Source organism: Sciurus carolinensis, chromosome 1 (genome assembly GCF_902686445.1).
Source record: "Sciurus carolinensis chromosome 1, mSciCar1.2, whole genome shotgun sequence".
Lineage (NCBI taxonomy): Eukaryota > Metazoa > Chordata > Mammalia > Rodentia > Sciuridae > Sciurus > Sciurus carolinensis.
The window spans coordinates 188,489,146-188,515,474 of NC_062213.1; the positions used below are offsets into that span (position 1 = coordinate 188,489,146).

The 26,329-nt window shown below is 35.4% G+C and overlaps 1 protein-coding gene and 1 non-coding gene across 18 annotated transcripts in view; both read right to left on the bottom strand.

Annotated features, from left to right (window-relative positions):
• The window catches only part of Epb41 (erythrocyte membrane protein band 4.1), a 171,278-nt gene that overhangs the window by 90,771 nt on the left and 54,178 nt on the right, over nucleotides 1-26,329 (bottom strand). For 16 of the 17 annotated variants that reach the window (XM_047547501.1, XM_047547526.1, XM_047547518.1 and 13 more), the window contains 3 exons: nucleotides 4,649-5,123; nucleotides 3,008-3,217; nucleotides 67-171 (listed from right to left, as the gene is read on the bottom strand). In XM_047547501.1, the coding sequence (XP_047403457.1) occupies nucleotides 67-171; nucleotides 3,008-3,217; nucleotides 4,649-5,123 (790 nt within the window). Of the gene's footprint in view, nucleotides 1-66; nucleotides 172-3,007; nucleotides 3,218-4,648; nucleotides 5,124-26,329 lie in introns of those variants that run through there. The other variant, XM_047547567.1, reaches the window with a different exon arrangement.
• Trnaa-cgc (transfer RNA alanine (anticodon CGC)) lies at nucleotides 13,171-13,244 on the bottom strand. The gene has a single exon. It is a non-coding gene; the product is annotated as a tRNA-Ala (tRNA).

Below are 26,329 nucleotides of genomic sequence, written 5' to 3' on the forward strand. Positions count from 1 at the left end.
AGTAACAACAAAAGAATTCAAATAAATTTTTCTGTCAGTTACTCACACTGCTTGCTGTCTCCTTACCTTAGAGGTTACGCTATCCCAAATGGCTAGACCAAAGTAGTCTTTTTCCAAAAGATTGAGGTGTTCACATACTCGTTTAAGCAAATCTTGCCCCTTAGCATGTTTCTGCAACAATAAACAGAGTTATTGAGGTTTCCTCTTAACCTTGTATTCATCACCAAATTTTAAAAAAATGTTAGTTTTCAATTTCCTCTTTTACCTTTGGTTATTAAATTTCAGATGACTACACAGTCTTATAAGAATAATATGATTTAAATTACTATTTTTCAATTTGTCAGCTTACATATGCAACACAAGAATAGTACCTTGGACACAGTTTCAATGCAAAGCAAAATTCTACCTTTCCTCTATCTCCCATCCCCCACCTCCATCATAAACATCACATTCTTTATTTTGGGGGCAATATTTCCTGGAACATGCCATGGGTCAGTGCCAGTCACTGCAACCAGCTGAATCAACTGTCAACACCCACAGTTACCTATAGCTGTAGAAATCATTAGACGATCATTTTCAGGACAAATGTCCTAAGAGAATGAGCTATGATTCAACCCCCTACAATCTCCTTCAGAAAAAGGTGTAAAGTAAAATTCTAGATAGCCTACAGACACTACCTATTGGAGCAGCTCTCTTGGTAGTGTTACAAACCACTCCCAAATTTGGGTACTTTTACTTCCATTCATAGGAAAGAAAGGCCCTAACTTAGAGGCTGTGGCTTAGAATTTAAAAATCCTAACTCCTTCATTCACTAGTTTAAAAACCTAAGTAGCTTCAACTAATCTGAGCCAGTTCAACTAATACTAGCTTTCTTGACTATAAAATTATAAGAATATTTATTCCTGTCCTATTTACAGAAATTGTCAAAAAAAGTTGAACATGTTAATGCCTTCTGAGAAATATATCCAAAATATTTTTAAAAGTTAGAAACCAGTGCTAGGGATGGAACCCAGGACTTTGTAAATGTTGGGTAACTGCTCTATCACTGAGCTATCTACCTAGCCTAGAAATCTTTTTAGTATAACAGATGACGCATGCTCCTCTTCACGAGTTATTTCAAATGACTATTAGTAATTCATACAAATGTTCATTCACCTGGGTCTTAACCCATTCTACTTCATCATTTTCTTCTCTTTTTTCTTTTTCTCCTGCTATCACTACAATGATAGAAGATGAGTTGAACATTCTTCATGCACAGGTACCTAATTCCCATATTCTCAATTTTAAAGTCCAGTTCTAAAAATTCAAAGACTTTTTGGGGAGAAGGGAGGCACTAAAGCTCATGTGAAGGAAATTCTGACCTGAGCCTATAAAGAAGCCACTTGCCATCTTCATTTATCCATCTTAGGGTGAATCTTCATATATTTCCCTACAGAAATACATTTGAGCCCTGCAGACACTGCTACGGACCCTACAGACCATACTGGGTATATTGTGAAATAAGCAAAATACATATTGATCACCTTTCTAAATTTCAATCTATTCTGAATTCTGAAACACATCTGTTCCCAAGGGTTACAGATATGAGGACCCATATCTAAATCTTGACCTGAATGTGAATGTGGAATAGCTTCCCTATCTCTACACTAGCTAGTGGTAAGAAGCAGAGAAAGTAAACCCTAGGTCTCCCCTAGCTTTCCAGGTGCAGTAGCAATTTTCAAAGTGCAAAAGTACATTTTTCTTTATTTCCTTTTCAAAACTTGGAGAGCGAATACCTAGTAGTAAATATAACAATATTGTAGAGTTTGTGTTTAGATATATCTGCTTTTGTACAAAATTCAACTTCGAAATAATTTGTTGTATAGATAAGATATAAGAAAATGTAAACAGCATGTTTTATTCATAAAAGCTATTAGTAACAATCAATAATTGCTCATAGTTCAAGCATATCATAATTGGCAATTACTGCTCTAGTTTTAAAAAACAGTTAATAGATGCTTTATTTTAACTTGTCCTGCAGGAGCAAAAGAGAAACTGAATAACTCTGACATTTTAATTCAATACTGATTCAATTAATTATTCTTCCATAAAATATTAGGGAATTTTAAGAAATGGTTTGATTTACACTTTTATATGCTATCTCATGGCACTAAAGACATACATTAGATAAACATTGAGATTTAAGTCTGGGGGAACAGAAATGTTACAGACAGAATTTTTTTAACAAACATAATTACAGGGAGAGCTGGACCTAACATCAGAAATTGAAGTTATCTTGGGAAATCCAGTCATCAAAAAGAACTCTATAAATAACAAATACATCTTTAAAAAAAAAAAATTATTGCAAAAGTAACACATGCTAAGTCACAAGATTTTGGCAGATAGAGAAAAAAAATGGAGAAATAAGATTAATTCATAATCTTCTCACACTCTCATCCCTAGAAAATCACTATTAACATTTTAATCCACAGATAGTCATTAGACTCGGCCACATCAATGTTTACAGCAGTTCCGTTTACAATAGCTGGAAATGGAAATTATCATGCTAAGTGAAATAAGTCAATCTCAAAAAACCAAAGGCAAAATATTCTCTCTGATATGCAGATGCTAACACACGATAAGGTAGCGGGGCAAAGAATAGAAATTCATTGGATTAGATAAAGGGGAATGAAGGGAAGGGAGAGGGAATGGGAATAAGAAAGACAGTAGAATGAATGGGACATAACTTTCCTATGTTCACATATGAATACACAATCAGTGTAACTCTACATCATGTACAACCACAAGAGTGGGAAGTTATACTCCATGTATGCATAACATGTTAAAATACATTCTACTGTCATATATATTTAAAAAGAACAAATTTTTAAAATAAATAAATAAATAAATAAATAAAAAAGAAATAGACATTAGAGTGGGCCTTGTCTTGGGCAAAGGCACCATTTACTCAAATCACACGGAAAAAATTTGTAAGAGTTCTGGCTATGAGAAATTAAAAAGCACTCACCTCCACGACACACTCATAAACTGTGTCATCCAACAAAGAAACCTTGCAATGCATGTTTCTGTGTCTTCTGACTGATTTCTGGGAAGCTTTTAATTCTCTTTCTGCTTTTGATTCAGGATCTTCTTTTACTTCTGTTTTGGAGCACTCTTCAATTCCTTCTCCTTCCTTAGTTTCAAAATCTAGATCTTCTCTGTGTTCTTCCTGAGCTGGCTGCATGTCCAGGTAAGTAATAAAGACATTTTACAAAGTGTGTAGAATATACTTTTACCTGTAATAATCCTACCAATAAAAATACTAAGTGAAGAAGAAAAGCTATTAAAGCAAATATAGGTGGACATTAATATTAAATAATTATTTTTATAAAATATATTATGATCCTCCAAAAGATCTACTATACTTCACTATTCTCAAAATTTCTCAGATAGAATTCCATCAAATTAATAAATGATGGTTTCAGGTAAATTATAAGACATTGGTCTATTACTTTCAGTGTTATATATTTTTTCTGGCTATGACATTATATGATATTATTAAAGTTTGCCAAAACTTCATCGTTTTTTCCAGGCACATGCCTGTAATTAGGGAGACTATATTTAGGGTTTCTTTGCTTTTAACTGTTCATGTTTACTTACTGAGTTATACTAGCTAACATTTATTGAGTGCTTATTATATTTCAGGTTTTACATGTTTATTTCTTTTAATCCTCACAATAGTCAAGTGAGGTAGATATCACTGTCCCCACTGTGTGAAGGAAGAAAGTGATAAAATGAAGAGGGTCACTTCTCTGTGATTTGAACTCCCTGGTCTGATTCCTTCATGTGTATTCAAAACAATTACACTATACAGTGAATCCTGTTTTCAACTTTGTTTCACTAATAGCAAATGCACAATTACCATCTTATCCTAATTTTACCTTTAATATTCTGAATATACAAGTACTATGTCTAGAAAAATATATAATCTTTTTAGAAAATTCTAATAAAACTATATGTATAGCTCAAACTTTAGACCCAGAAATAAATTGAGTTACATACGGTGATGATATCTTCCTACGTTTTTTACACAAATGAATAACTCATGCATAGTTTAATTACACTGTAACAAAATTAAGGCCCTATACTAATAAACATTACACAAGTGATAGAAGAGCTGGAATTCCCCATCTACATCTTACACTCTGTAGTAATAGGATCTAGTTGAAGAAGACCAAAATAAGGCAGACATGGCTCAACTCTATCACATACCCTTGGATGACTTGAATCTACCCTACGGTTTTCCCAAAAAGTTCCATAAAAGGACAAAATTGGGTGTCAACTATTCCATTTCTAAGAATTTCTTTTTCACTTTCTCATTTAAATCCTGAACTTATTCAATTATTACAGCAAGATGATATATGGGCTGAACAAATTCACTTGATAACTTTTCTTTCATTTCCTTCTCTTTGATTTATAGAGTATATCTTTTTAAAAATCAAGTTTCCACTGACCACATTAATTTCTTTAGGCTGGTAACTCTGAAGTTTCACCTTGTTTAATTATTACCAATGCCTAAGTTAACTGGCTCATGAGAAATGAAACAAAATGTTTTTCAATTAAACAAAGTCTAACCTATCTTTACTTTCCAACTTTCACACATCCTTACCTGTGTTTCTGCACTGCTTAATGAATGAAGATCCAAGGAAGGATCTGTTTTGAGCTCAGGTTCAGGAGCTGCAATTGGGGCCTTTAAAATAATTTCTTCATCAATACTGGTTCCAAATTCTGTCTCTTTCTGACCTTCACCTTTTTCTTTATCTAACTCTACCTCTTTGACTTCTTCCTCAGAGACCTGGGACTTGGGCCTTTTGAGAAATGAGGAGAGCAGTCGTGAGAGGCCTCTGCTTTCTGATGTCCGATCCTTGTTCTTAGTCAGGTCTTCGTGAGTTGGAGTGTCTCCATTGGATGTTTTCAGCTTCGGCTCGCACTGATTGTCCCCTTCAGCTGCTGCTTGAGAAGCCTCTTCCAGCTGAGCTTCCTGCTGTCCTGAGTTGGTGGGCCCCTCACCCTCTTCCTTCTGTTGTTGGTGCTGAGAATTTTCAGCCTCAACCACTAAACTCTTCTCTGTTGTCATGATGTTGCTATTAGAAAGAAGATGGAAAAGAAGAGCTCTTGTAAGCAAAACATGCAAATGTAGAAAAATCCCTAAATCCTAAAAAATTCATATATTTAGGTATTTAATCACCAACAAATGGAACTCCAATCCATTAAACATGAGACTTTTCATTAAGGTACAAAACTATTTTACCTATACATTCTGAATAAATGATTAATGCCTCAAGTCTCTAAAGATATGCACATAGAGAGATTAGCTTAAAATAATACCCACTGCGTCTATGTAATGATATACATCATAGATTAAGTTAAACGCTCAGAACTGCGCATAGCAAATACCATTTTATCCTTCCTAAAAAAAAAAAAAAAAAAAAAAAAAGGATCTTGTTTGCATACTGTCCTTTGAGGGTATCAGTATGAAGGTGCAGGATTTGCAGAAATTATTCTCTGCAAAATTCTCCATACCCCAAGAGATGATTCAGTTAGAAAGTTTCCCAGGTCTTTATTGTTCTTCTTTATAGTTCTTAGAATGAACAGACGTCTCTATTGAGAACAACAATCATGCCGGGTGTGGTGGCACACACCTATAATCCCATTGACCTGGGAGGCTGAGGCAGGAGGACTGCAAGTTTGAAGCCAGCCTCAGTAATTTAGTGAGTCCCTGTCTCAAAATAAAAAATGACTAGGTAAAGCACCCATGGGTTCAGTTCCCAGTACCAAAAAAAACCAACAATAACAAAAAGCACCAAATAGAACTCTGATTGTTATTAGAGTAGACAACAGTGATGAGAAATACACATTCATAAGAAATTTCCTCTTTCAGGAGTATCCTGAAAGCTATTTTTCTCATAAATGTGATTTTGAAAGTTCAGCATTTTTGAGAGTAGGAAATGAAACTGTTAAAACAGAGAAACAAGATAGAGAAGAAATTTTTAGAAAGCAAGTATTGATTCACTTGTAGGGGAAGAGAAGAAGACAGACTGTAGAACTCACATATTTCAAACCTGATGTCTAGCCTTTTGAATTCAAAATTCCTGTGTTATTAGTCAAGTTTTATGATAAGAGAATCAAAGAGCATTGCCACACCTAGTTCACTATTAATAACCAACACACAAGGAGACTTTAAAAACACTAAGCTTGAACTTGACCATCAATGACCTTATGTGATTCACTGCTACATCTAAAAGTACTCCCTGTCCATCACTCAAAAAGCGGCATGTTATACTGCCAAAGCAACATTTCCATATGATTTAGACCAAGTAACTGTACTAAGACATCGATAATCTGAATTAATGAACTATATTTAATTTATTCCCTCAAGACAGGAACCATTACTCTCTTTTTTTATCACGGTATATCCAATGCCTAGAATAGTACCTGGCATATAATATGTAACAAAATTTTTTGAATGAATTTCAATGGAATATATCTGGTCAATATAACTACAAAGGTATTCTCTGAATTTATTCAAATAAATTTACTTCAAATGCATGATATTCATTCGTTCAATAAATACTTATCAAGCACCTAATACAGATCCTTGATAAGTACTAGAGGCCATTAAAGAATAACAAAACAAATGAGGTCTATGTTGCCAAGGGGCTTACATTCTTGATTCAACTTTAACCAGTACAATGAAAGAAGAATGCAAGAGAATGCTTATTTTAAATATGAGCTAAATCAACTCCATTTTGTTTGCGCTCACGTGTGTGTGTGTGTGTTACTGGGGATTAAAGCCAGGGTCCCATGCATGCTAGGCAAACAATTCTCCTGCCTCGGCCACCCAAGTTGCTGGGATTATAGGTGTGTACCACCATGCCCAAGCCCCAAACTCCACTTTCTTTTTATTTTTTTATTTTGGTGGTGGTGGTGGGGTTTACATGAGATTAAACCCAGGGGTGCTTAACCACTGAGCTACATTCCCAGTCCTTTTTATTTTTATTTTTTTAATTTTGAGTCAGGCTCTTGCTAAATTGTTTAGGGCCTCACTAAGTTGTGAATGTGGCTTTGCACTTGTGATCTGTCTGCCTCTGCCTCCCAATGCCTGGGGATTACAGGCATGTGCCACTGTACCAGGACTCAAACTCCACTTCTAAGTCTTTTACTTATATCTTTCAATGAATAAACAGTATTTATTCTTGAATATTTTTTATTTTAGTTCAAAAAATACCTTCAAAGGATATTCCTAAAATTGCTTTCACATGAAAAGTTGTCATATTTGTAAGAAAATAGCTGAATGAATGTAAGTACTCTTTGGTTGTTACACACAAAAACACAGATCCTAACAATCCACATGTTACATATGTGTGCTTGTTAGACTTTAATGTGCACCAAATCACCTAGCAATCTTTTTCCCCGCTTTTGTGATACTGAAGATTGAGCTATATCCCCAGACCTTTTTTCTTTTTACTTTGAAACAGGGTCTCCCTAAATTGCCCAAGTTGACCTCCAACTTGCAATCTTCATGCTCCAGTCCCCCAGTCCCTCCAAACAGCTGGGATTACAGGCATGCACCATCACCTAGCAATCTTAAAATACAGGTTCCAAATCAACCAGTTTGTAATGCGTCCTGAGTCTGCACTTCTATCAAGATGTTGCCTATGTTGCTGGCCCTCTAACAATATTCTAACTAGCAAAGCATTAAAAAAAAAAAAAAAAAAAAAAAAAAAAAAAAAAAAACCATTACAATCACTTTGGAAATGTACTCAAAATGCCAAAGAAACAAAATGGCAAAAAACTGCTCTAAGAGAGTGGAACATGAACAGTGGGAGATGCTTGACATAATAGATGCTCAATGAATGCGTCCTGGATTAATGAATGAAGCGAAGAACGCAACACATAATTAAAGGTGGAAGCTGAGCCATTCACATTTTTTAGAACTCTTTTTAATCAGCCCTTGGAACTTGTAACCACAGAGCTAAGGTAATTCCAAGTTTCCCATGCAGTCATGGCATTTGCCCAGATTCAGGGTTCTGGATATCTCCACTGATATGATCACTATGGCATTTAAGGAGGAATGATTAAGACATATGAAGAATCAATCAAAGAATAATATCTATCAGTGCAGAAACAATACATTTTGCCACATAATTGGCCATATGGAGAAAAACAAGCAGAATCTAAGTAAGGAACAGATAAGAATACAATATAAGGAATGGACAAACAGAAGGGCCAAAGTATTCTTTGGGAACATACTGAAACAACTTCAGGTAGTATGTGTGAAATAATAGAAAATAATCACCGGAATTCAAATAATTCAGTCATCAACAGAAAAGGTACAACTCAGTGTATGAGAGAAAAAATAAAAATGAATGAAGGACAGTTTGTATGCGTATTCATCTACACATGGGCAGCAATGCTGTTAGTGAGAATGAGAAGCGGGGGCTGGGGCTCAGTAGCAGAGTGCTTGCCTAGTCCTTGTGAGGCACTGGGTTCGATCCTTAGAACCACATAAAAATAAATAAAATAAAGGCATACTGTCCAATTACAACTACAAAAAAATTTCCCTTACCATCAAGAGTTAGAAATGACTTGATTATTGGTAACACTCTTTAAATTAACTCACAGAGGATCTATCAAAGTTTACTGGGTGCTAATCAGGTGGAAAAAAAAAAAAAGATCTACTTTGGCTCTCAGAATGAAAAGGGGAGGATAGGGAGAAAAAATATAAAAATATAAAATTAAACTGATAAACCATATAAATGAAACTATCTTTGTTTAGCTCTGAGGTTGATATATATTTACCAAAAATTTGGGTGTGGTGGAAACACCTATAATCCCAGATGCTTGGTAAGCTGAGGCAGGAGGATCTCAAGTTCAAAGCCAGTCTCTGTGAGACCCTGTCTCAAATTAAAAAGGGCTGGGGGTGTTTCTCAGTGGTAGTGCAACCCTGGGTTCAACTCCCAGTACAACAAAAAATAAAAATATATTGCAAAAATTTAAAAAATCTATGGATCATTTACTAAAAGCTCAAATGAACTTGTCCTGACAAATCAGTTACACATGCTATCAAACTCTTCATACTGCAAATGATAGGATGGGTAACCAGAGGAAGACCCAAAGAAGTCAAGCAGCAAAAACTGGAGAAAGGTTCTACAAACAGGCCCTCCTTGTATAAACGATACTCTTTTTATTCTGGATAAAAAATTCAAAAGAAGGTATCAATTTACTTCATGTCAGAAAGAGACCTCTTGATTAAAAAAAAAAAAAAAAAAAAAAGAAAGAAAGAATAAGAAAGAATCAGCACAGCACTGAAGACAAAGTGATAAATTCCCATTTCATCTCAATCCTAATTCTCCAAACGCTAGGAATTACACCCCTTTGGTATCAAAGACACACTTGTTTTACTAATATGCATCAGTTAACTTCAAGCAAGTCAGGTATGTTAGAACCCCAACAACACCCAACAGGTTGTAAAGGTCAAATGAGACATTCCATCTTGTTTTGTTTTTATCTCTAACATTAGTACAGTCAGTGCTCCATTAAAATTTCTTCAGTGGAAAACTTCACAAAAACACTAGTTTGGCAGCATTAAGAAAATTTCCCTTACCATCAACAGTTAGGGATGAAGTTTAATGACTTGATTATTGGTAATACTGTTTAAATTAGCTCACAGAGGATCTACCGATGTTATCGGTGCTAATCAGTTTAAAAAAAAAAAAAAAAGGATCTACCTTGGCTCTCTCAGAGGGACCATAAAAGAATACACAGTTCTTAAGGAGATGAGAAATATAAACAAAGAACTAAAACACAAGGCAGTACCTTAACCAGATAAAAATTTGTGAGAGAAATCAACAAAGTAACGTAAAACTATAAATTAAGAACTTTCAATCAGAGTGATTAGGAAAGGCCACATTGAAAAGGTTGCTTTAAAATTAAACTTTGAAAGATGAGTATAGATGTCAACAGAAAGAGACGTGAGATTCAGTAGGCAAATGGAATTCCATGCAGGGAAACTGGCATTAGTAAGACCATTATACCTCCTCAGGAATTAGCAAGAATTTCTCACTGGAATAGGGTTGAAATAGGGTCACAATAGGGAAATAGTGGGTAGTAAGGTTAGAACAGTTGACACTAATTAAACTAATTGAAATAGGAAGCCCGGAGCAGTGGTGCATGCCTGTAATCCCAGCGGTGCAGGAGACTGAGGCAGGAGGATCACAAGTTCAAAGCCAGCCTCAGCAACTTAGCAAGACCCTGTCTCTAAATAAAACATAAAAAAATGGTTGGGGAAGTGGCTCAGTGGTTAAGTGCCTTGTGTTCAACCCTCAGTACCAAACAGAAGAAAAAAGTGGAGCTACCATTTACATGGAGAACCTACTAAATGCCACACATTATTCTAAATGTTTTACTATGTTATCTTACAACCATTCTACAAAGTGGACATTCTCATTTCCCAGATAAACAGGCTATGAGAAGTTAAAACATTTGCCTCAGTTCACATAGCTAAGACACGCTTTAATTAAACTATTCATATATTATAGAGGTAATCTCACTGTAAATTCTCAGGCTGTATCTGTCTCAGATGCTTTTGCCCCAGAGATGCTTCTCTGTTAAAGAAACCCCTATTGTTGAGAAATTATGGACAGCCTCTTCAATCCAGCCAAGATCACTCTGTTCCCGTCAGTTTCAATTCCCAGGACCACGTACAGATTTCTCTTTCGGGAGAGTACATGTGAAAATGGATTGGAGAAACAGATACAGGCAAAGGACAATGAATATTATGAAAGGACGTGAATATTATGCTAAAGAGTTTGGTCTTTATCCTGAAGGCAGTGGAGAACCACGGGAGTTTTTAAATAAGGAAGTGAATAAATAAAGTGGAAGAGGTGAGTAGGGCACCAGGGGTTGGGTAAATTCAGGTTATCAGTGAATACTCACAATGGGAATCCCTGGGGAAGCTGAAACCGATACTGACTGGGCACAGAAACTTGAAAAGCTTCGCAACCACAGCTTAAGAATTACTGCTGCCCTTTGCCTCTCTAGCTTATTCTCATTAGAATGCTTCTCATTAACCCGGCAGTTTGAGGTCTGAACTTAGAGGCATTTTTATAATACACCTCCCTTGGCCCACTCTGATATATGGCTTAATGAAAGACATGCAGCAATGGAACCAAAGTAGAAGAGAGATGGGCATCTCACAGGCATCTCTAAAAGTCTCCAAAATTACTCTGGACTTTCCATTTTTCTTATCCTAGTAAATGGCTCAATCACACCATCCAGTACCTCAAACCATAGCCCTGAACACTATCTGTTTCAGCCCTCTCGGTTTCCCTGCCCAGTCAAATCTGTTGGTCCTACAGAGTTTACCTCCAATTTACATCTAGAGTCAGTTCACTTTTCGCCTCCTCTGCCACTCTCAGGTGTGCCGGTCTCTATCCACTTCTCACCTGAACGACAGGTTCTTAACTAGATGACTGGACTTTTTCCTACCTCACCAGCCTCCTCTACCTCCATCATTTGAGTCTTCCCAATGTGAAAACAGTTCACAAGAAAAAGATTTTAAGGTCTTGATTGAACAAGTCCCAACAGAAATAAAATTCTAAAACAGCTCACGATTTTAAGCTGCATTTCTAGAATTATAATGATCACATTTGACTCTAAAACATATATTTCAAAAGAATGTCACAGTGTCCTAGGTGCTACAGTATGCAGCAGGCTACACTAGTGAGAAAAACACAGTCCCTGACAGCCTGGACTTCACTTTCCACCTAGACTATGGTGGAAAGTAACAGTGTTTATATTGTATCTTAAATCTTACATTCAGTTCTGGGCAGTTTACCCTAAAGAGAACAGAATCGGTCAAAGAAAAGACAGAAGATAATAATGGAATTTGAGACCATGTCATAAGGTAAAGATATGGGGATGCTTAGCCCAGAAAAAAAGAATCCAAAGAAGGAATGTGATTGGTGCTCTCACAAATTTCAAGAGCTGCATGTGTTTCCTAAGGGCAAAATTTGCCAGTCCATGAAAATTACAGAGTTTGCATTTGAATAAAGTAAACAGAAAAAATTCCTAATAATTAGAGTTAACCAATTATTAAATAAATGGTGTACCTGGGAATTGAGCTTATCCCTTGGTAGCCATGAGAGACTAGATGGAGGAGCCCGGCCAAAGCAAAAGCCACAGACATTCAAATCCCATGTGTAAAATGGCATGTGCTTGCATAAAACCTACACGTGTCCTCCTCTGTGGTTTAAACCACCTCTAGTTAACTTATAATACCAAACACAGTGTAAGTGTTGTGAACAGCTATTACGCTATGCTGTTTAGGGAATAATGACAAGGGGGAAAAGTTTATGCTTGCTCAGTCAGATGCATATTTTTCTAATATTTCTGATGTGCTGCTGGTGGAATCCATGTATGTGAAACCAGCACATAGAGCACATGCTGCTATAGCAAAAGAATTCACTCAGCTGAAGGCCCATCTGTCAAGGATGCCAGAGACAGATTTCTTCTATTAAGTGGGTCCTTACATTAACTGAACTCTAAGATCCTATCCAATGCTGATTTATGAATAGGAAGGAAAAAAAAAAAAAAAAAGGGACATAAGAATAGTGACACAAACAGGCTATTTTCTAAATTGCTTTTTATTATGTTGTGTGTGTTTGTGTATGTGTTATGATAAAAATAACACTTGGATATGATCCAGGCATTGCACATGGTGAGTGCTCTACCACTGAGCGATATCGATGCCCCCTTTTACTCCCACAGCATTCTCTTAAAATTTTTATTTTGAGGAGTTGGGTTGTAGCTCAGTGGTAGAGCATTTGCCTAGCATGTGTGAGGCACTGGGTTTGATTCTCAGCACCACATTAAAAAAATAAAGATTCCTCAATAACTAATAAAAATTTTGAGACAGGATCTCCCTAAGTTGCCCAGGCTGGCCTCAAACTTCCAAGTAGTGGAATTACAGGCGTGTACCACACTATCTGGCCAAATGGGTTATTTTCTTAAAGTCTATATTACAAAGTCAGAGCTGCTATTTGAATGAGAAGAATAAGGAGGGGGAAAATAAAAGATAATAGGCCTTTTACTTTTCTTTCTTTCTTTTTTTTTTTTTTTTTTTTTTTTTGTGTGGTACTGGGGATTGAACCCAGGGCCTTGTGCTTGCGAGGCAAACACTCTACCAACTGAGCTATATCCCCAGCCCGCCCAGTCTTTTACTTTTCTAATCAGACAGAATCCAATGACATTCTTACAGAGAAGAAGAAAAAGTGTTTAAGAATCGAAGATCATGCTAGAAAATAGCTTGTTTCCCAATACACAGGAAACAAGGAAACACAGGAAAGTGTCTTTTCTTTATAACATAATTTACATGCACTAATTAGCACTTCTAGAAAAATAGAATACCACCAATGTGGTTTTCAGAATAAAAATGGTAATTTTTCCTCTACTCTCTTGAAATTATTTGGACCTTAAACTACTTATAAAAACTTATTTGCCATACTTAGTGAATCAGGAATGTCACCCAGCATGAACAGGCTGTTTTCAACAACTCAGTTTTAATTTAAGTCATTTCTATGGTGACTAATATGGTTGAATCAACTCATTCAAAGATATTTTTAAATAAACAAACTTACTCATCTCCTTTTAAAAAGATCAAAAATGGTTTTGTTTTGTTTTTAACTTCTCTGTAGAATTCAAGCTTACAGTTAGAAAATATATAGATATATTCTGGCCCTCCCAGAAGAACATACTACCTGATGGTTCCTGGCATAACTAAGGAAGCACTGAGACAAACTCACTCTCATACCTTTATTTTTACTCTGTTTAAATGTCAAAGTGTGTGATTTTAGCTATTCTGGATGGAAATAGCTAAAATTATGAAATAGATTTATATGCTTGTTGTATTTTCAAAATACATAGAACATAATTAAACCCTTATTGATTTAGTCATCATTCTGCACTTCAATGACCATGCAGTGCTAATGTCCTAAGGGCTGCTGAAGTCCGTAGGGATGGTTGGCTTTGCCAGGATACCTGAGTACTAAGTTTTTCTATTTTTTTTTTAATTTTTTTTTTATAGTTTTCCTGTTTGTTCATTTGCAGAGCTAACACACATTTCTTGCTGATGTCAACGTGGCCTGCCAACAAATGGCTTCTTACATCTCCTATTCTAATATTCTATTGACTAATCTGTCAATAACTAGGAAACCAAATGGCCAGGTGTGTCAAAAATAAGACTAAATACTAAGACTATTGCTTCACATCACTGGAACAATACCAATACATGGATTTTATTAACTATGTTTTAGTTCTGCAAATACCACATAAGACTACTTTAAGGTTCCCATTTTAATTAGCCAAGTCTATTAGATAAATGAGCTTCAGATAAATGACATCATTATAATGACCATTCTCTTTCTTTCCAAGTAGAGACCAAAATTTTTAGATGTTATTTATATTAAGGTGTTACATTCATATATAAACCCTTCTAGAAAATGTAATACAAAGCACAGTAATAATTTAGCCTAAAAAAAGGAACAGAAAGGGAAAAGAACCATATAGAAAATGTTTAATAGCATTAAAAATCTCAAGGTAGGCATAAACAAAGCCTGAAGATTCCCAACTACAAAGACGTTTTGGCTAGGACTTTGAAACTCTTCTTACTTTTTTATTTTTATTATCTTAGAGCCAATCAGTCTACCAATGCTTAAAAATTTCTCAACTCAGGTTGGGATGTAGCTCAGTGGTAGAGCACTTGCCTTGTGTGTGCAAGGCCCCGGGGTCAATCCCCAGCCTCACAGTAAATAAACGATTTTTAAACTCGAGAAATTCCTAAGATTTATTATATTGACAAATTTTACTTTAAACAGAAAGCTACTGTAAATTAATGTATCAGATATCATCTGATTAGAGGACATGTATGAATCAGAAACTTCCTTTGGCTTGTTTTAGTAGATAACTACTACTACTAGTGATTGGAACAGATGTGATGGTCATCTCCTGCCATAATTAAATAGGACTACCAGAAAATGTAATATTGGAAGAAACAAAACTTAGTAATGGAGTATTTCAAATAACTTAATTCGCTAAAAGCGTCCAATAAAATCATTGACTAGACTTGATGATGATTTTCTCTCAAACAGGAAGGACTCTAACTATGTGGACTTGATTCTAAGTGATGAGAACAACATGTTGATGTCAGAACTCATCAGGAACCAAGGCAGAAAACAATAATTTCACAAAGTTTCTATGCAGAAAAAAGAGATGACGGTTAAACACATGAGCTTATTATACACAGATTTTAAAAACATTTACAGAGAAGTAAGGTATGATTGGATGACCCAGGGTTCTACAAGAATATAGAACTTGTTAGGAAGAGGCAATTCTAGAAAGAGAAGTTCTACATTTTACTTCACTTTACATATATGTATCACATGTCTGGTTCTTTGCTAAGACTTGAGAATAAGGAAGTGAAATTTTCTCTATACAAACAGAACTTATTTTATTTTAAAATATATTTTTTTTAGTTGTAGATGGACACAATACCTTTATTTATTTATTTATTTTTATGTGGTGCTGAGGATCGAACCCAGATAAAAATGGCAGAGTAGAGGAAAGCAGAGGAGGATAAAGGGAAAGAAGAGGAAGGGAAGAAGGAGGGAGGGGAAAGGAAAGGTTAAATTCACAATGTTGAGTGTTGGCAAGCACTCTGCCACTGAGCTATGGCCTCAGTCCCACAATTAGAAAGTTTTAGAAAAGTATGAGGGAAGTTGGGCACAGTGGCCCACAACTGTAATCTCAGTGACTCAGAAGGCTGACGCAAGAGGATCACAAGTTCAAGACCAGCCTGGGCAACTTAGCATGATCCTGTCTCAAAATTAAAAATGGTTGGGGATATAGCTCAGTGATAGAGTACCCCTGGGTTAAATCCACAGTTCACTCCAAAAAAAAAAAAAAAAAAAAAAGCAAAGTGTGAGCAAATTATTAAAAATATTCATGAAGGGCTGGAATTGTGGCTCAGTGGTAGAGAGCTTGCCTAGCATGCGTGAGGCACTGGGTTAGATTCTCAGCACCACATATAAATAAATGAATAAAATAAAAGGTCCAGCTACAACTTTAAAAAAAAGTCATGAAAAACAGGGAGATTATGAATAAATAAATATAAAATTGAAGTGTTAAAAGTAGCGTTGCAAAGAAATACCTACAGAAGTAATGACCAAAAGACTAAGTCTAAGTAAAAAAAAAAAAAAAATGGAGCTTTAAATAAAAAATTAAACTGATAAAAATGGCAGAGTAGAGGAAAGCAGAGGAGGATAAAGGGAAAGAAGAGGAAGGGAGGAAGGAGGGAGGGGAAAGGAAAGGTTAAATTCAGACTACGCCTTGAAAGAAAAACCTGTGTTCTTTCAAACCACATGATATAAAGAGGGTTTTACCAACCAAATATAGTTCAAACTAGTAGAAGTAAGTCTATGAGTTAAAATACATTTTAAGTTTCAGAAAAATTATATTTTGAAGTTCAGAAGTAACTTGTAAATTTGATTTCAGATTCCCTACTATACCCATGGGCTCTTACCAAATTCGCAGCTAATTGTGATTGAATCATAGTTCAAAATCATCTCAAGCTGAAAAGATGGACCAAAATCAACAAGCTAGAACTTAAAAGAAATGTAGGTTTCCACGCTGAGACTGAAAAACAATTATGAAGAAAAAAGAGTAGTAATAAATGCCCACCAATCAAAGAATGGGTGAATAAATTAACAATAAATTCACCGGATAGAAGCCTATGGTAGCAAAAATGAGTAAGAACTACATGTTTACAGGTACATATACAGAGCATAGGATGGCTACCAGGAACTGAGAGGAGAGGGTAATGGAAGTTATTGTTTGATGGGTACAGTTTCAGTTTGGAATGATGCTTTCTCTGTGGCCTTTAGATGTCATTCTTCCCACAGATTCTATCTTCTAGCACAGCATCATGAAATCTCACACCAACACAACGACCCAGCAGCCATCATTAGGAAGGACTGTAAGTTAAAATGATATTTATATTAAAAATATTAGAAAACAGAGTTTACAAGTATAGAAATATCAGCACTGGGAAACAAGGGATAATGTGGTATGAGAAATACTTGAAAACAACAGACCAGAACTCAACCACCTGAAAAAAAAAAAAAAAAAAAGGCTTATTACACAGAACTCAGGTTCAAATTTTTAAATTATTTATAAATAGAAACTAAGCCATTTGTCTTTAAAACAACAATTTGGGCTGGGGATGCAGCTCAGTGGTGGAATGCTTGCCTAGCACATGCCAGGAACTGGATTCCATCCCCAGCACTGAAAAAAAAAAAAAAAGAAGAAGAAGAAGAAGAAGAAGAAGAAGTAGAAGAAGAAGAAGCCACCAAAATACAATTATTGTATTTTCCTACAATAATTAGGTAAGACTAGTTAAACAATTTTTATAGCAAATGTCCATTACAGCTTCAATTTACAGCAATTCTAGGGGGGCTTATGGGTTAGGAAGGATTAAACAACTCTCTAAAAACATGATTCCTTTTATGAGGCAAACAAAACAAAATCTTTGAGTTGAAAATAGCTCAATCCTTTTCATGCTTTTCAGCTTTGTTTTTATACCGCATGAAGATCCTAGACCCTTAGCATGGAAAGGGCTTTAATAAGTCGTCTAGTCTAACTTCCTCCTTCACTGGAGCAAAGAAATGTGCCTGTCTTGTTCATCCCTGGTGCCTACAGTGCTGCCCCCCAAAATATCAACTGAACAAATGAAAGAAAGAAACTGATTTTAATATGCCCAAAGGCCCCAAACTACTTTCCTCAGGATAAAAGCTGTGCAGATGGGTCGGAGGGTAAAGAAACTGACAGAATCCAGATATACACAAGAAGAATACAAAATGCCTGTTTACAGATGCAAAATATTGAGACACTTCTTATCAAGATATGCTAATTCTTTCTTTTAGAAAAAAAAAAAACTGATGATGGCCAATAACAAATAACAAAATTTTGGGGCTGGGGAGATAGCTCAGTTGGTAGAGTGCTTGCCTCGCAAGCACAAGGACCTGGTTCAATCCCCAGCACCACAAAAAAAAAAAAAAAAAAAAAAATTGTATTCCTCATCTAAAAACTTTTTTCTTACTTATAAAATTGGTTGTTTTGGGGCTGGGGAGATACCTCAGTTGGTAGAGTCCTGGGTTCCATCCCCAGTACCGCCAAAAAAAAAAAAAGGTTGTTTTAAAGAAAAACATGAACTCACGTGAGAATGCTTTTGTAATTTAATTACAAAATAATTTGAAAATCATTGTGTACCAGCAAAAGGAAATTAATATGCCATCCCATGTAGAACTATTTTCTTATGTGGTCTAGATAGTCATGGGTAGCACTGGAAGGGGATCAGAGTAATGAGCATCACCTCAAATGGCAATGACTCTGAATTCCCTAAGGGCACAGTTCTGGGTCTGCTGCTTGGAATCTCAGTCCAGAAAGAGGCAGGCCAGCCATTCCCACCTAATCTCTAGGTCATTCTTCATTTATATGTGCTCTGAAAAAAATGAGATTGTATTTCAATGCTGACAAGAGGATCGTGAACCAAACTAGATACCCAGAAACCTTATTACCTCATTCTACATCTACAGCTAATTTATTCCCCTTCTTTCTTTTTGATATAGACTCCAGACTAACACCTTATTCTCAACCAGCAAAAAATGCACTTCAAAGATTTCCTAAAAATTATAAAATGTTTTCTGTGAAAATGTTAAAACAGTAAAATATTCTCAACTCAAGCCCAGTGAGAATTATAATATCAATAAAGGCTTTTTCCCTAACTAAGCAACTAAATATTTTTCTCTTTCCTCCTCTAGGGAAAAAGAAAATTAAAGTTTTGCCATAATTGCAAACAATATTTGAAATTCCATCCATTAAATGAATAAACATTTACTGAACATATTCTAATATTCTAGGCATCATGCTGAGAGTCAAGATTGCAAAAAAAAAAAAATAAGATGTAGCTTCTGCCCTCAAAGAGTACACAATCTATTAAAAAAGACAGGCAAGAGCAAACAATTGTGTAGTAATATATTCAGAAAGTAAGCATAGAACAAAAGAAAAGGCATTCGAACCAACTGTCAGGAAAGTCCTGCAAGAGACAACTTGTACTTCAAAGACGCATAGGAGGGAATGAGGCAGGAAGGTAGATGGCAGGAAAGAGAGGTGACCCAGACAAGTACCTAGAAAGAGCATGAGCACCTGAGTATGAAATGAAAGCAGTTAGCTACAGCCGCAGGATGAAATACAGTATGACATAAAATAATGAAGGGTAAGACAGGCTAAAGAACAAGCTGGGGCACCTAGCATGCACAGGCCCTGGGTTCAATTTCCAGCACAAAAAAAAAAAAAAAAAAACACCAGGTTGGGGTAGATTATGGAAAGCTGCCTTTTTTTGCAATGTTCAAGAATGTGTAACTTAGCCTTTGTAAAATAGGGAGTCATTAAAAGATTTTAAACATGGTAATACCACATTAAAACCTGCATTAAGATACTTTTTTTGGTGAAAATCGTTTGAGTAGGTGTAGAAGATGGGAAGAAATGGAAACAATAGAAAGTTCTCATAACAAGTTTGATGAAATATCATTAAAACTTAAAGTTGATGAGATAGAAGAAGGATTTTTAAAACTGCTGAAGATGGGCATGGTGGGCACTTCTGCAATCCCAGCAGTTTGGGAGACTAAGGCAGGAGGACCCTGAGTTCAAAGTCAGCCTCAGCAACTTAGCAAGGCCCTAAGCAACTCAGCAAAAACTTGTCTCAAAAAAAAAAAAAAAAAAAAAAAAAAAAAAACTTAAAAAGGGCTGGAGATGTGGTTGAGGGGTCAAGCGTCCCTGAGTTCAATCCCTGGTACCAAAACAAAACAAAACAAAAACCGAAAAACAAAAACAAAAAAAAAGTTACCAAAGAAAGACAATAACACTTACTAGAAAATATATAGGACCTCTGGCAGATTCCTTAACTTTTTTATGCCTCAGTTTCTCTATATATAAAATCATCCCTACTTCATGGTGTTTTTGCAAGAATTAAATGAGAAAATGTAAATCATTTAGTATATTAATTGGCACACAATTGCTTTATATTAAAAATTACTATTCATAAGATAAGGTAACAGGCCTTAGTGATTGATGTAAGTCCCAAGAGAAAGGAAATTAGGGTTGACTGGCCGGTTTTTACTAAAATCGTTAATGGATAAAAGATAGGCAGCATTTGATGGTGCTGGGATTGAACCCAAGACCCCGTCCATGCTAAGCAGGTACTCTACCACTGAGCTATACACCTCCAGCCCCTTGACAGGTTTAAAGTGGAGGATAATTGGTCTGATTTTTTGTAAAGGAGTCTAGAGGATATCCAAAGTAGCTTATGTGTGCTAAAAGTCATTCTAAGTCTTCAAAAACAATGTTAAATATAAAACATAACCCTGGATATAGAAACTGATCTAACCAAGATTATAATGAAGTACCACAGAAAGTTAAACTTCAATCAGATTCAGAAATGATCTAGTCAAGTGGTCTTTTTTGCATGAACCATCTAAGAATCTGACTAAAGCTATAGACCCTCTCCCCAAAATTTTCAAAAATAAAATTTTAAGGGCTAGGGAGTACAAGATCAGTGATAGAGTGCTTGCCTGGCAAATGTGAGGTCCTGGGTTGATCCCCAGCACCCCCCAAAATAAAATAGATTAAAATGTTGTAACAATGGATTGAGAACACCCTTATTCATTCCTCTCAAAGACATTGAGATACAATCAGGTTAAGTTACTGCTAATTAGTGGCAGAGCCAAAACTCAGGCCTCTTAGCTATGAATTCCATGTTCTTATTACTAGTAACTTGAAGGGATTCTTGTACATTCACGTTTTATTTAGTTAATCATACAAGACTACAAAATCACAAAGATGGCACAATAGCACACACCTATCATCCTAGTTACTCAAGAGGCTGAGGCAGGAATGTGTTAAGTCTGAGCCAACATGAGCAATTAAGCAAAAACCCTGTCTCAAAATAAAAAATAAAAAACACTGGAGATGCAGCTCAGTGATAGAGGACCCCTGGGTTCAATCCCCAGGATGTATTATGTATGTATGTATGTATGTATAAATAAATAGATAAATAAATAAATAAATAAGATTACAACATCATATACACACGCACAATTCAGATTTTACAGACTGCATCTTGTGGCTCTCATCAAGTTTTCTAGTCCCAACAGCATTTCTTCAAAAGTCAATTGTTTCCCATTCATGCTAACAAAATTGGCACTCAAGGGCTTCTTACCAAGACCACTTCTTCATAAATTCTAACGAGTAACATTTGCCATTAAAAAAAAAAAAAATTGGCACTCAAGATAAGTAGAAGTATTGGTTGTGAGTTCTTTTTTTTTTTTTTAATAAAAAGTTGGCATATATCTAATATCTTTTCTTCCTAATGGGAATTGGTTTTAAATGTAAAGAAAGCTATTCCAGTTTAGTTCAACTGACACTACAAGTACATGGCACTAAGAATGCAAAGATATCTAAAAATCCCAAGGTCTTCCATTAAAAATAAAATGCCTCAAACTTTAAAAAAAAAAAAAAAAAAACCTTTATTTGTGCTAACTCATGTAATCATGCCGTATTAAAAAAAAAACAAAAAAAACCACGAACCTGTGGTGAAAGAGACCCATACCCAATCACTGATGATTCAACACAAGCTGTGAGCAAAGATGCTCCAGCAGATGCAGAAACAAAGTTACCAGGGCCTCAACTGATGACTAAAATTTAAATAAACAAAATATAAGTGTTGATGAGGATGTGATTGGAACCCACACACTGCCGGTGGAAATGTAAAGGTACAGTCACTGTGGAAAAGAGTTTTGGATTCTGACAAATCTGAACCCTAATCCTGACACTACCTCTCCTCAACTGGGAATTGGGGTAAATTTCTCACCTTTCTCACCCTCTTTTCACTAGAAAAACAGTAATGTACTTTAGAGGATTGTTGATGGAACTGAGAAAACACAAGTAAGTGTCAGCTATCATTCGGACAGAAAAATTAGATTCTTTTACAGATTACATTTGTAAATGACAAGTGCACTGTTTCAGCTAGTAAATTCATTCTGCTTCATTAAAGAGGAATTTGTGTCTATATTTATCCTCTATTCTTAGCAAGTTTTATAGTATCAACAAAAGTGCTTTCATCTTTAAAATATTCTGCTTCAAAATTGAGTAGCTGTGTAGCATAGGGTGGCTAGATTAAATAAAGTAATATAAAAAGATTTAATACCAGATTGCCAGATAAAAAGATATAAAGTATCAGAAGGTGTTATCAATTTTAGTTACATAGTACAATATTTGTATTTGAATTTTTAAAAAAATTTTTTTTAGTTGTCAATGGACTTTATTTTATTTACTTAGATGAGGCGCTGAGAATCGAACTCAGTGCCTCACACAAGCTAGGCAAGCGCTCTATCACTAAGCCATGACTCCAAACCCTGTATTTGAATTTTAACAATAACAGGTCCATGGAAGAATATGGGCTTAATTCCCAGGGACTAGTCAATGTAATTTATTATATATCAGCACCATGTCATTCTTCCCTTTTAATGAGAATGCAAAAAAAAAGATTAATCATTTGCCTTTGATTGTTTATGTTAAATAAAACCCTGGATTTTTAGAAATCTTGGCATTAATAAAGAGAAAAGATGAAGAGAAGTTAATAACATGCTAAAAGGTATAGCCATTTCTCTTGAACATATTTCTGGTAGCATCTTAGAATTTTAAAATAATATGAGTTCGAAACGTTCAGTGATAGAACTGCTGCCACAAAAAAAATACTAGGACATCCGCATGCAGAAGAAATTAATTTCAGCCCCTACTTCATACCATGCATGAAAATTAACTCAAGCACAATGAATCCTAAGTACAGAAGCTAAAACTATAAACTCTGAGAAGTATAGGTGTAAATCTTCATTATTTTGCATTAGGCAATAGTTTCTTAGCTCTGACAGCTAAAACACTAGTAACTGAGTAAAACAGACATAGTAAACTTCCTCAAAATTTTACTTTTTGTGTTTTTAAGGATACCATCAAGAAAGTGAAAAGACTACCTACAAAATGGGAGAAAATATTTCAAATCATTTATCTGATAAAGGTCTAGACTATAGAATATATAAAGAATTCTTAAAGCTCAACAACAAAAAGACAAATGACCCTGTTTTAAGATGGGAAAAGAATCTGGCTGATGGTTCTCCAAGGAAGATACAAAATGGCCAATAAATACACAAAAAGGTGCTTGGGTTGGAGATGTAGCAGTACTTACAATACTGACCTAGCATGTACAAGGTCCTGGATTTGATCCCCAGAACATGGGGTGAGGAGGGAAGCAAACTTAATATCATAAGTTCTCAGAAAAAAAGCAATTCAAAACCACAATGGATGACTAAAATTTAAATAAACAAAATATAAGTATTGATGAGGATGTGATTGGAACCCACACACTGCCAGTGGAAATGTAAAGGTACAGTCACTGTGGAAAAGAGTATGTGGCAATTTTCAAGACTCAGCTATAGCTATATCACCCAGCAACTCCAAATATGTATGTCACACAAAAACTTGCATATGACTATTCATAGCAGCATTATTCATGATAGACAAAATGCAGAAGTAATCCAAGTGCCCGTCAACTGGTAAATGGATACATAAAATGTGGCATAGTTATACAATGCGATGTTCTTCAGTAATATAAAGAGAAAAAAAAAAGTACTGATGATGCTACGTCAATGAATCTTGAAAACATTACGCTATATGAAAGAAGCCAGACACAAAAGGCCACACACTGTGTGTTTCCATTTGTATGACATGTCCAGAATAGGCAAATCCATAGGAACAGAAGACTGGCGATTTCCAGGGGCTAAGGAAGGGGAGGATGGGGAGTGACAGATAACAGGGTGAGGGTTTCTTGTTGAGGTGATGAAAACGTGCTGGGCTTAGACAGCAGTGATAGTTGTACAACTTTTGAATATACTAAAAATCAAATTAGACACTTTAGTGTACATTCTGTATGTAATTTACTCTTTGTAATTATATCTCGATTTAAAAAACAAATCTAAATATCAACTAGAAAAATCTACTTAGGAATAAGAGTAAAAATCAACTTAAAAATTAACAGCATGGATACTGAAGTCCTTCTTACCAAAAAGCTATAAACCCATAATGGGTATTCTTCTATAGAGGAAGAACCAGTCAGCTCTCCTCAAAGAAAAAATAAAAATTGATGGGAGTTTCCTCTCAAGCTTTAAAATGCACCCAAAAGATTTATTGCACTCCTGGATCGGGAATAGCAGAATCAAACTTGAGGGATGATAGTAATTTGCCCTGGTATAAAGTTGAATTTTTCTTTTTCTTGTTTTTTGTTTTTATTTTTGCTCTGTTTTGTTTTTTGGTGAAAGGTCACAGGAGCTGACGTGTATTCCTAGAGACATGTATTGCATATTACCACACACATGTAAGGACATGATTTCCTCAACAGTGCTACCTCACTCTTGAGGGAGACACAGTAACTGTTATCCCCTTTTGTCAGTAAGGATACAATTGCAGACAAGTAATAACCTAGTCTGGTCCTACATTGGCAGACTGGGGACTGCAAGCCAAGTTACCAGGCTATTTGTCCTCTAGCTTTGGTGTGTCATTTTCTCCTTTATTCAATATATCTGTCACTCAACCACTTTATGAATATATTGTTTATGGAAAAAGAGTAAATCTACAAATTATGGTTTTATTAATTCTTATTAAGTATAGCTTACAACCAGGACACTCTCTAAATATGGAGAATACTTCAAGCACACTTAACATCTAATTCATTTAAGGTCATCTATCTTAAAACCTCAACTGTCACAGGGGTTCAAATAAACAGCCCTATAAACACATTATATAGGAAAGCCCTTTTTGATCCTCAGTCAGCCCATTTACCTTTATTTTATGTCTTATTCTAGCAAGCTTTTTTGTCTAAGATAAATTTAAAGTAGAACAGGTTATTATTCTACAAAATACACATAACCAGTAAAAAAAAAAAAAAAAAAAAAAAAAAAAAAAAGACATATAAGGAAGAGATAGAGAAATTCAAAGTTACAGCAATCTTGACCATTTATTGTAGAGGTAATAAAACCTACATAGCTCAACTAGCTCAAGGTCTTTATTATGGTTCATTTGACCAAGTTATCCCACTCCTCAGTTTATACCCAAAGGACTTAAAATTAGCATACTACAGTAACACAGCCACATCAATGTTTATAGCAGCTCAATTCACAATAGCTAGATTGTGGAACCAACCTAGATGACCTTCAACAGATGAATGGATAAAGAAAATGTGGTGTATATAAACAATGGAATATTATTCAGCCATAAAGAATAATATTATGGCATTTGCAGGTAAATGGATGGAATTGGAGAATATCATGCTAAGTGAAATAAGTTAATCCCAAAAAACCAAAGGTTGAATGTACCCCATTTGTGTAAAATGAATCAAAAAAATAATTTAAAAAAATATTTTTGAAAAAATAAAACTTTATTTTTTTATTGTAAACAAATGGGGTACAACTTGTTTCTCTGTACATGAAGTAGAGGCATACCATTTGTGTAATCATACATTTACATAGGGTAATGGTGTTTAAGTCATTCCCCCACCCCTCCCATCCCCTCTGTTCCCTTTATACAGTCCCTCCTTCCTCCATTCTTGCCTCCCTCCCACCCCCCATTATGTGTCATCATCTGCTTATCAGCGAGATAATTCGTCCTTTGGTTTTTTGAGATTGGCTTAGTTCACTTAGCATGATATTCTCCAATTTCATCCATTTGCCTGCAAATGCCATAATTTTAGTATTCTTTATGGCTGAGTAATACTCCATCATATATATATACACCACGGTTTCTTTATCCATTCATCAATTGAGGGACATCTAGGTTGGTTCCACAATCTGGGTATTGTGAACTGAGCAGCTATGAACATTGTTGTGGCTGTATCTCTGTAGTATGCTGATTTTAAGTCCTTTGGGTATAGGCCAAGGAGTGGGATAGCTGGGTCAAATGGTGGTTCCATTACAAGTTTTCTAAGGAATCTCCACACTGTTTCCCAGAGTGGTTGCACTAATGTGCAACCCCACCAGTAATGTATGAGTGTACCTTTTTCCCCACATCCTCACAACACCTATTGTTGCTTGTGTTCTTGATAATCGTCATTCTAAATTGGGGTAAGATGGAA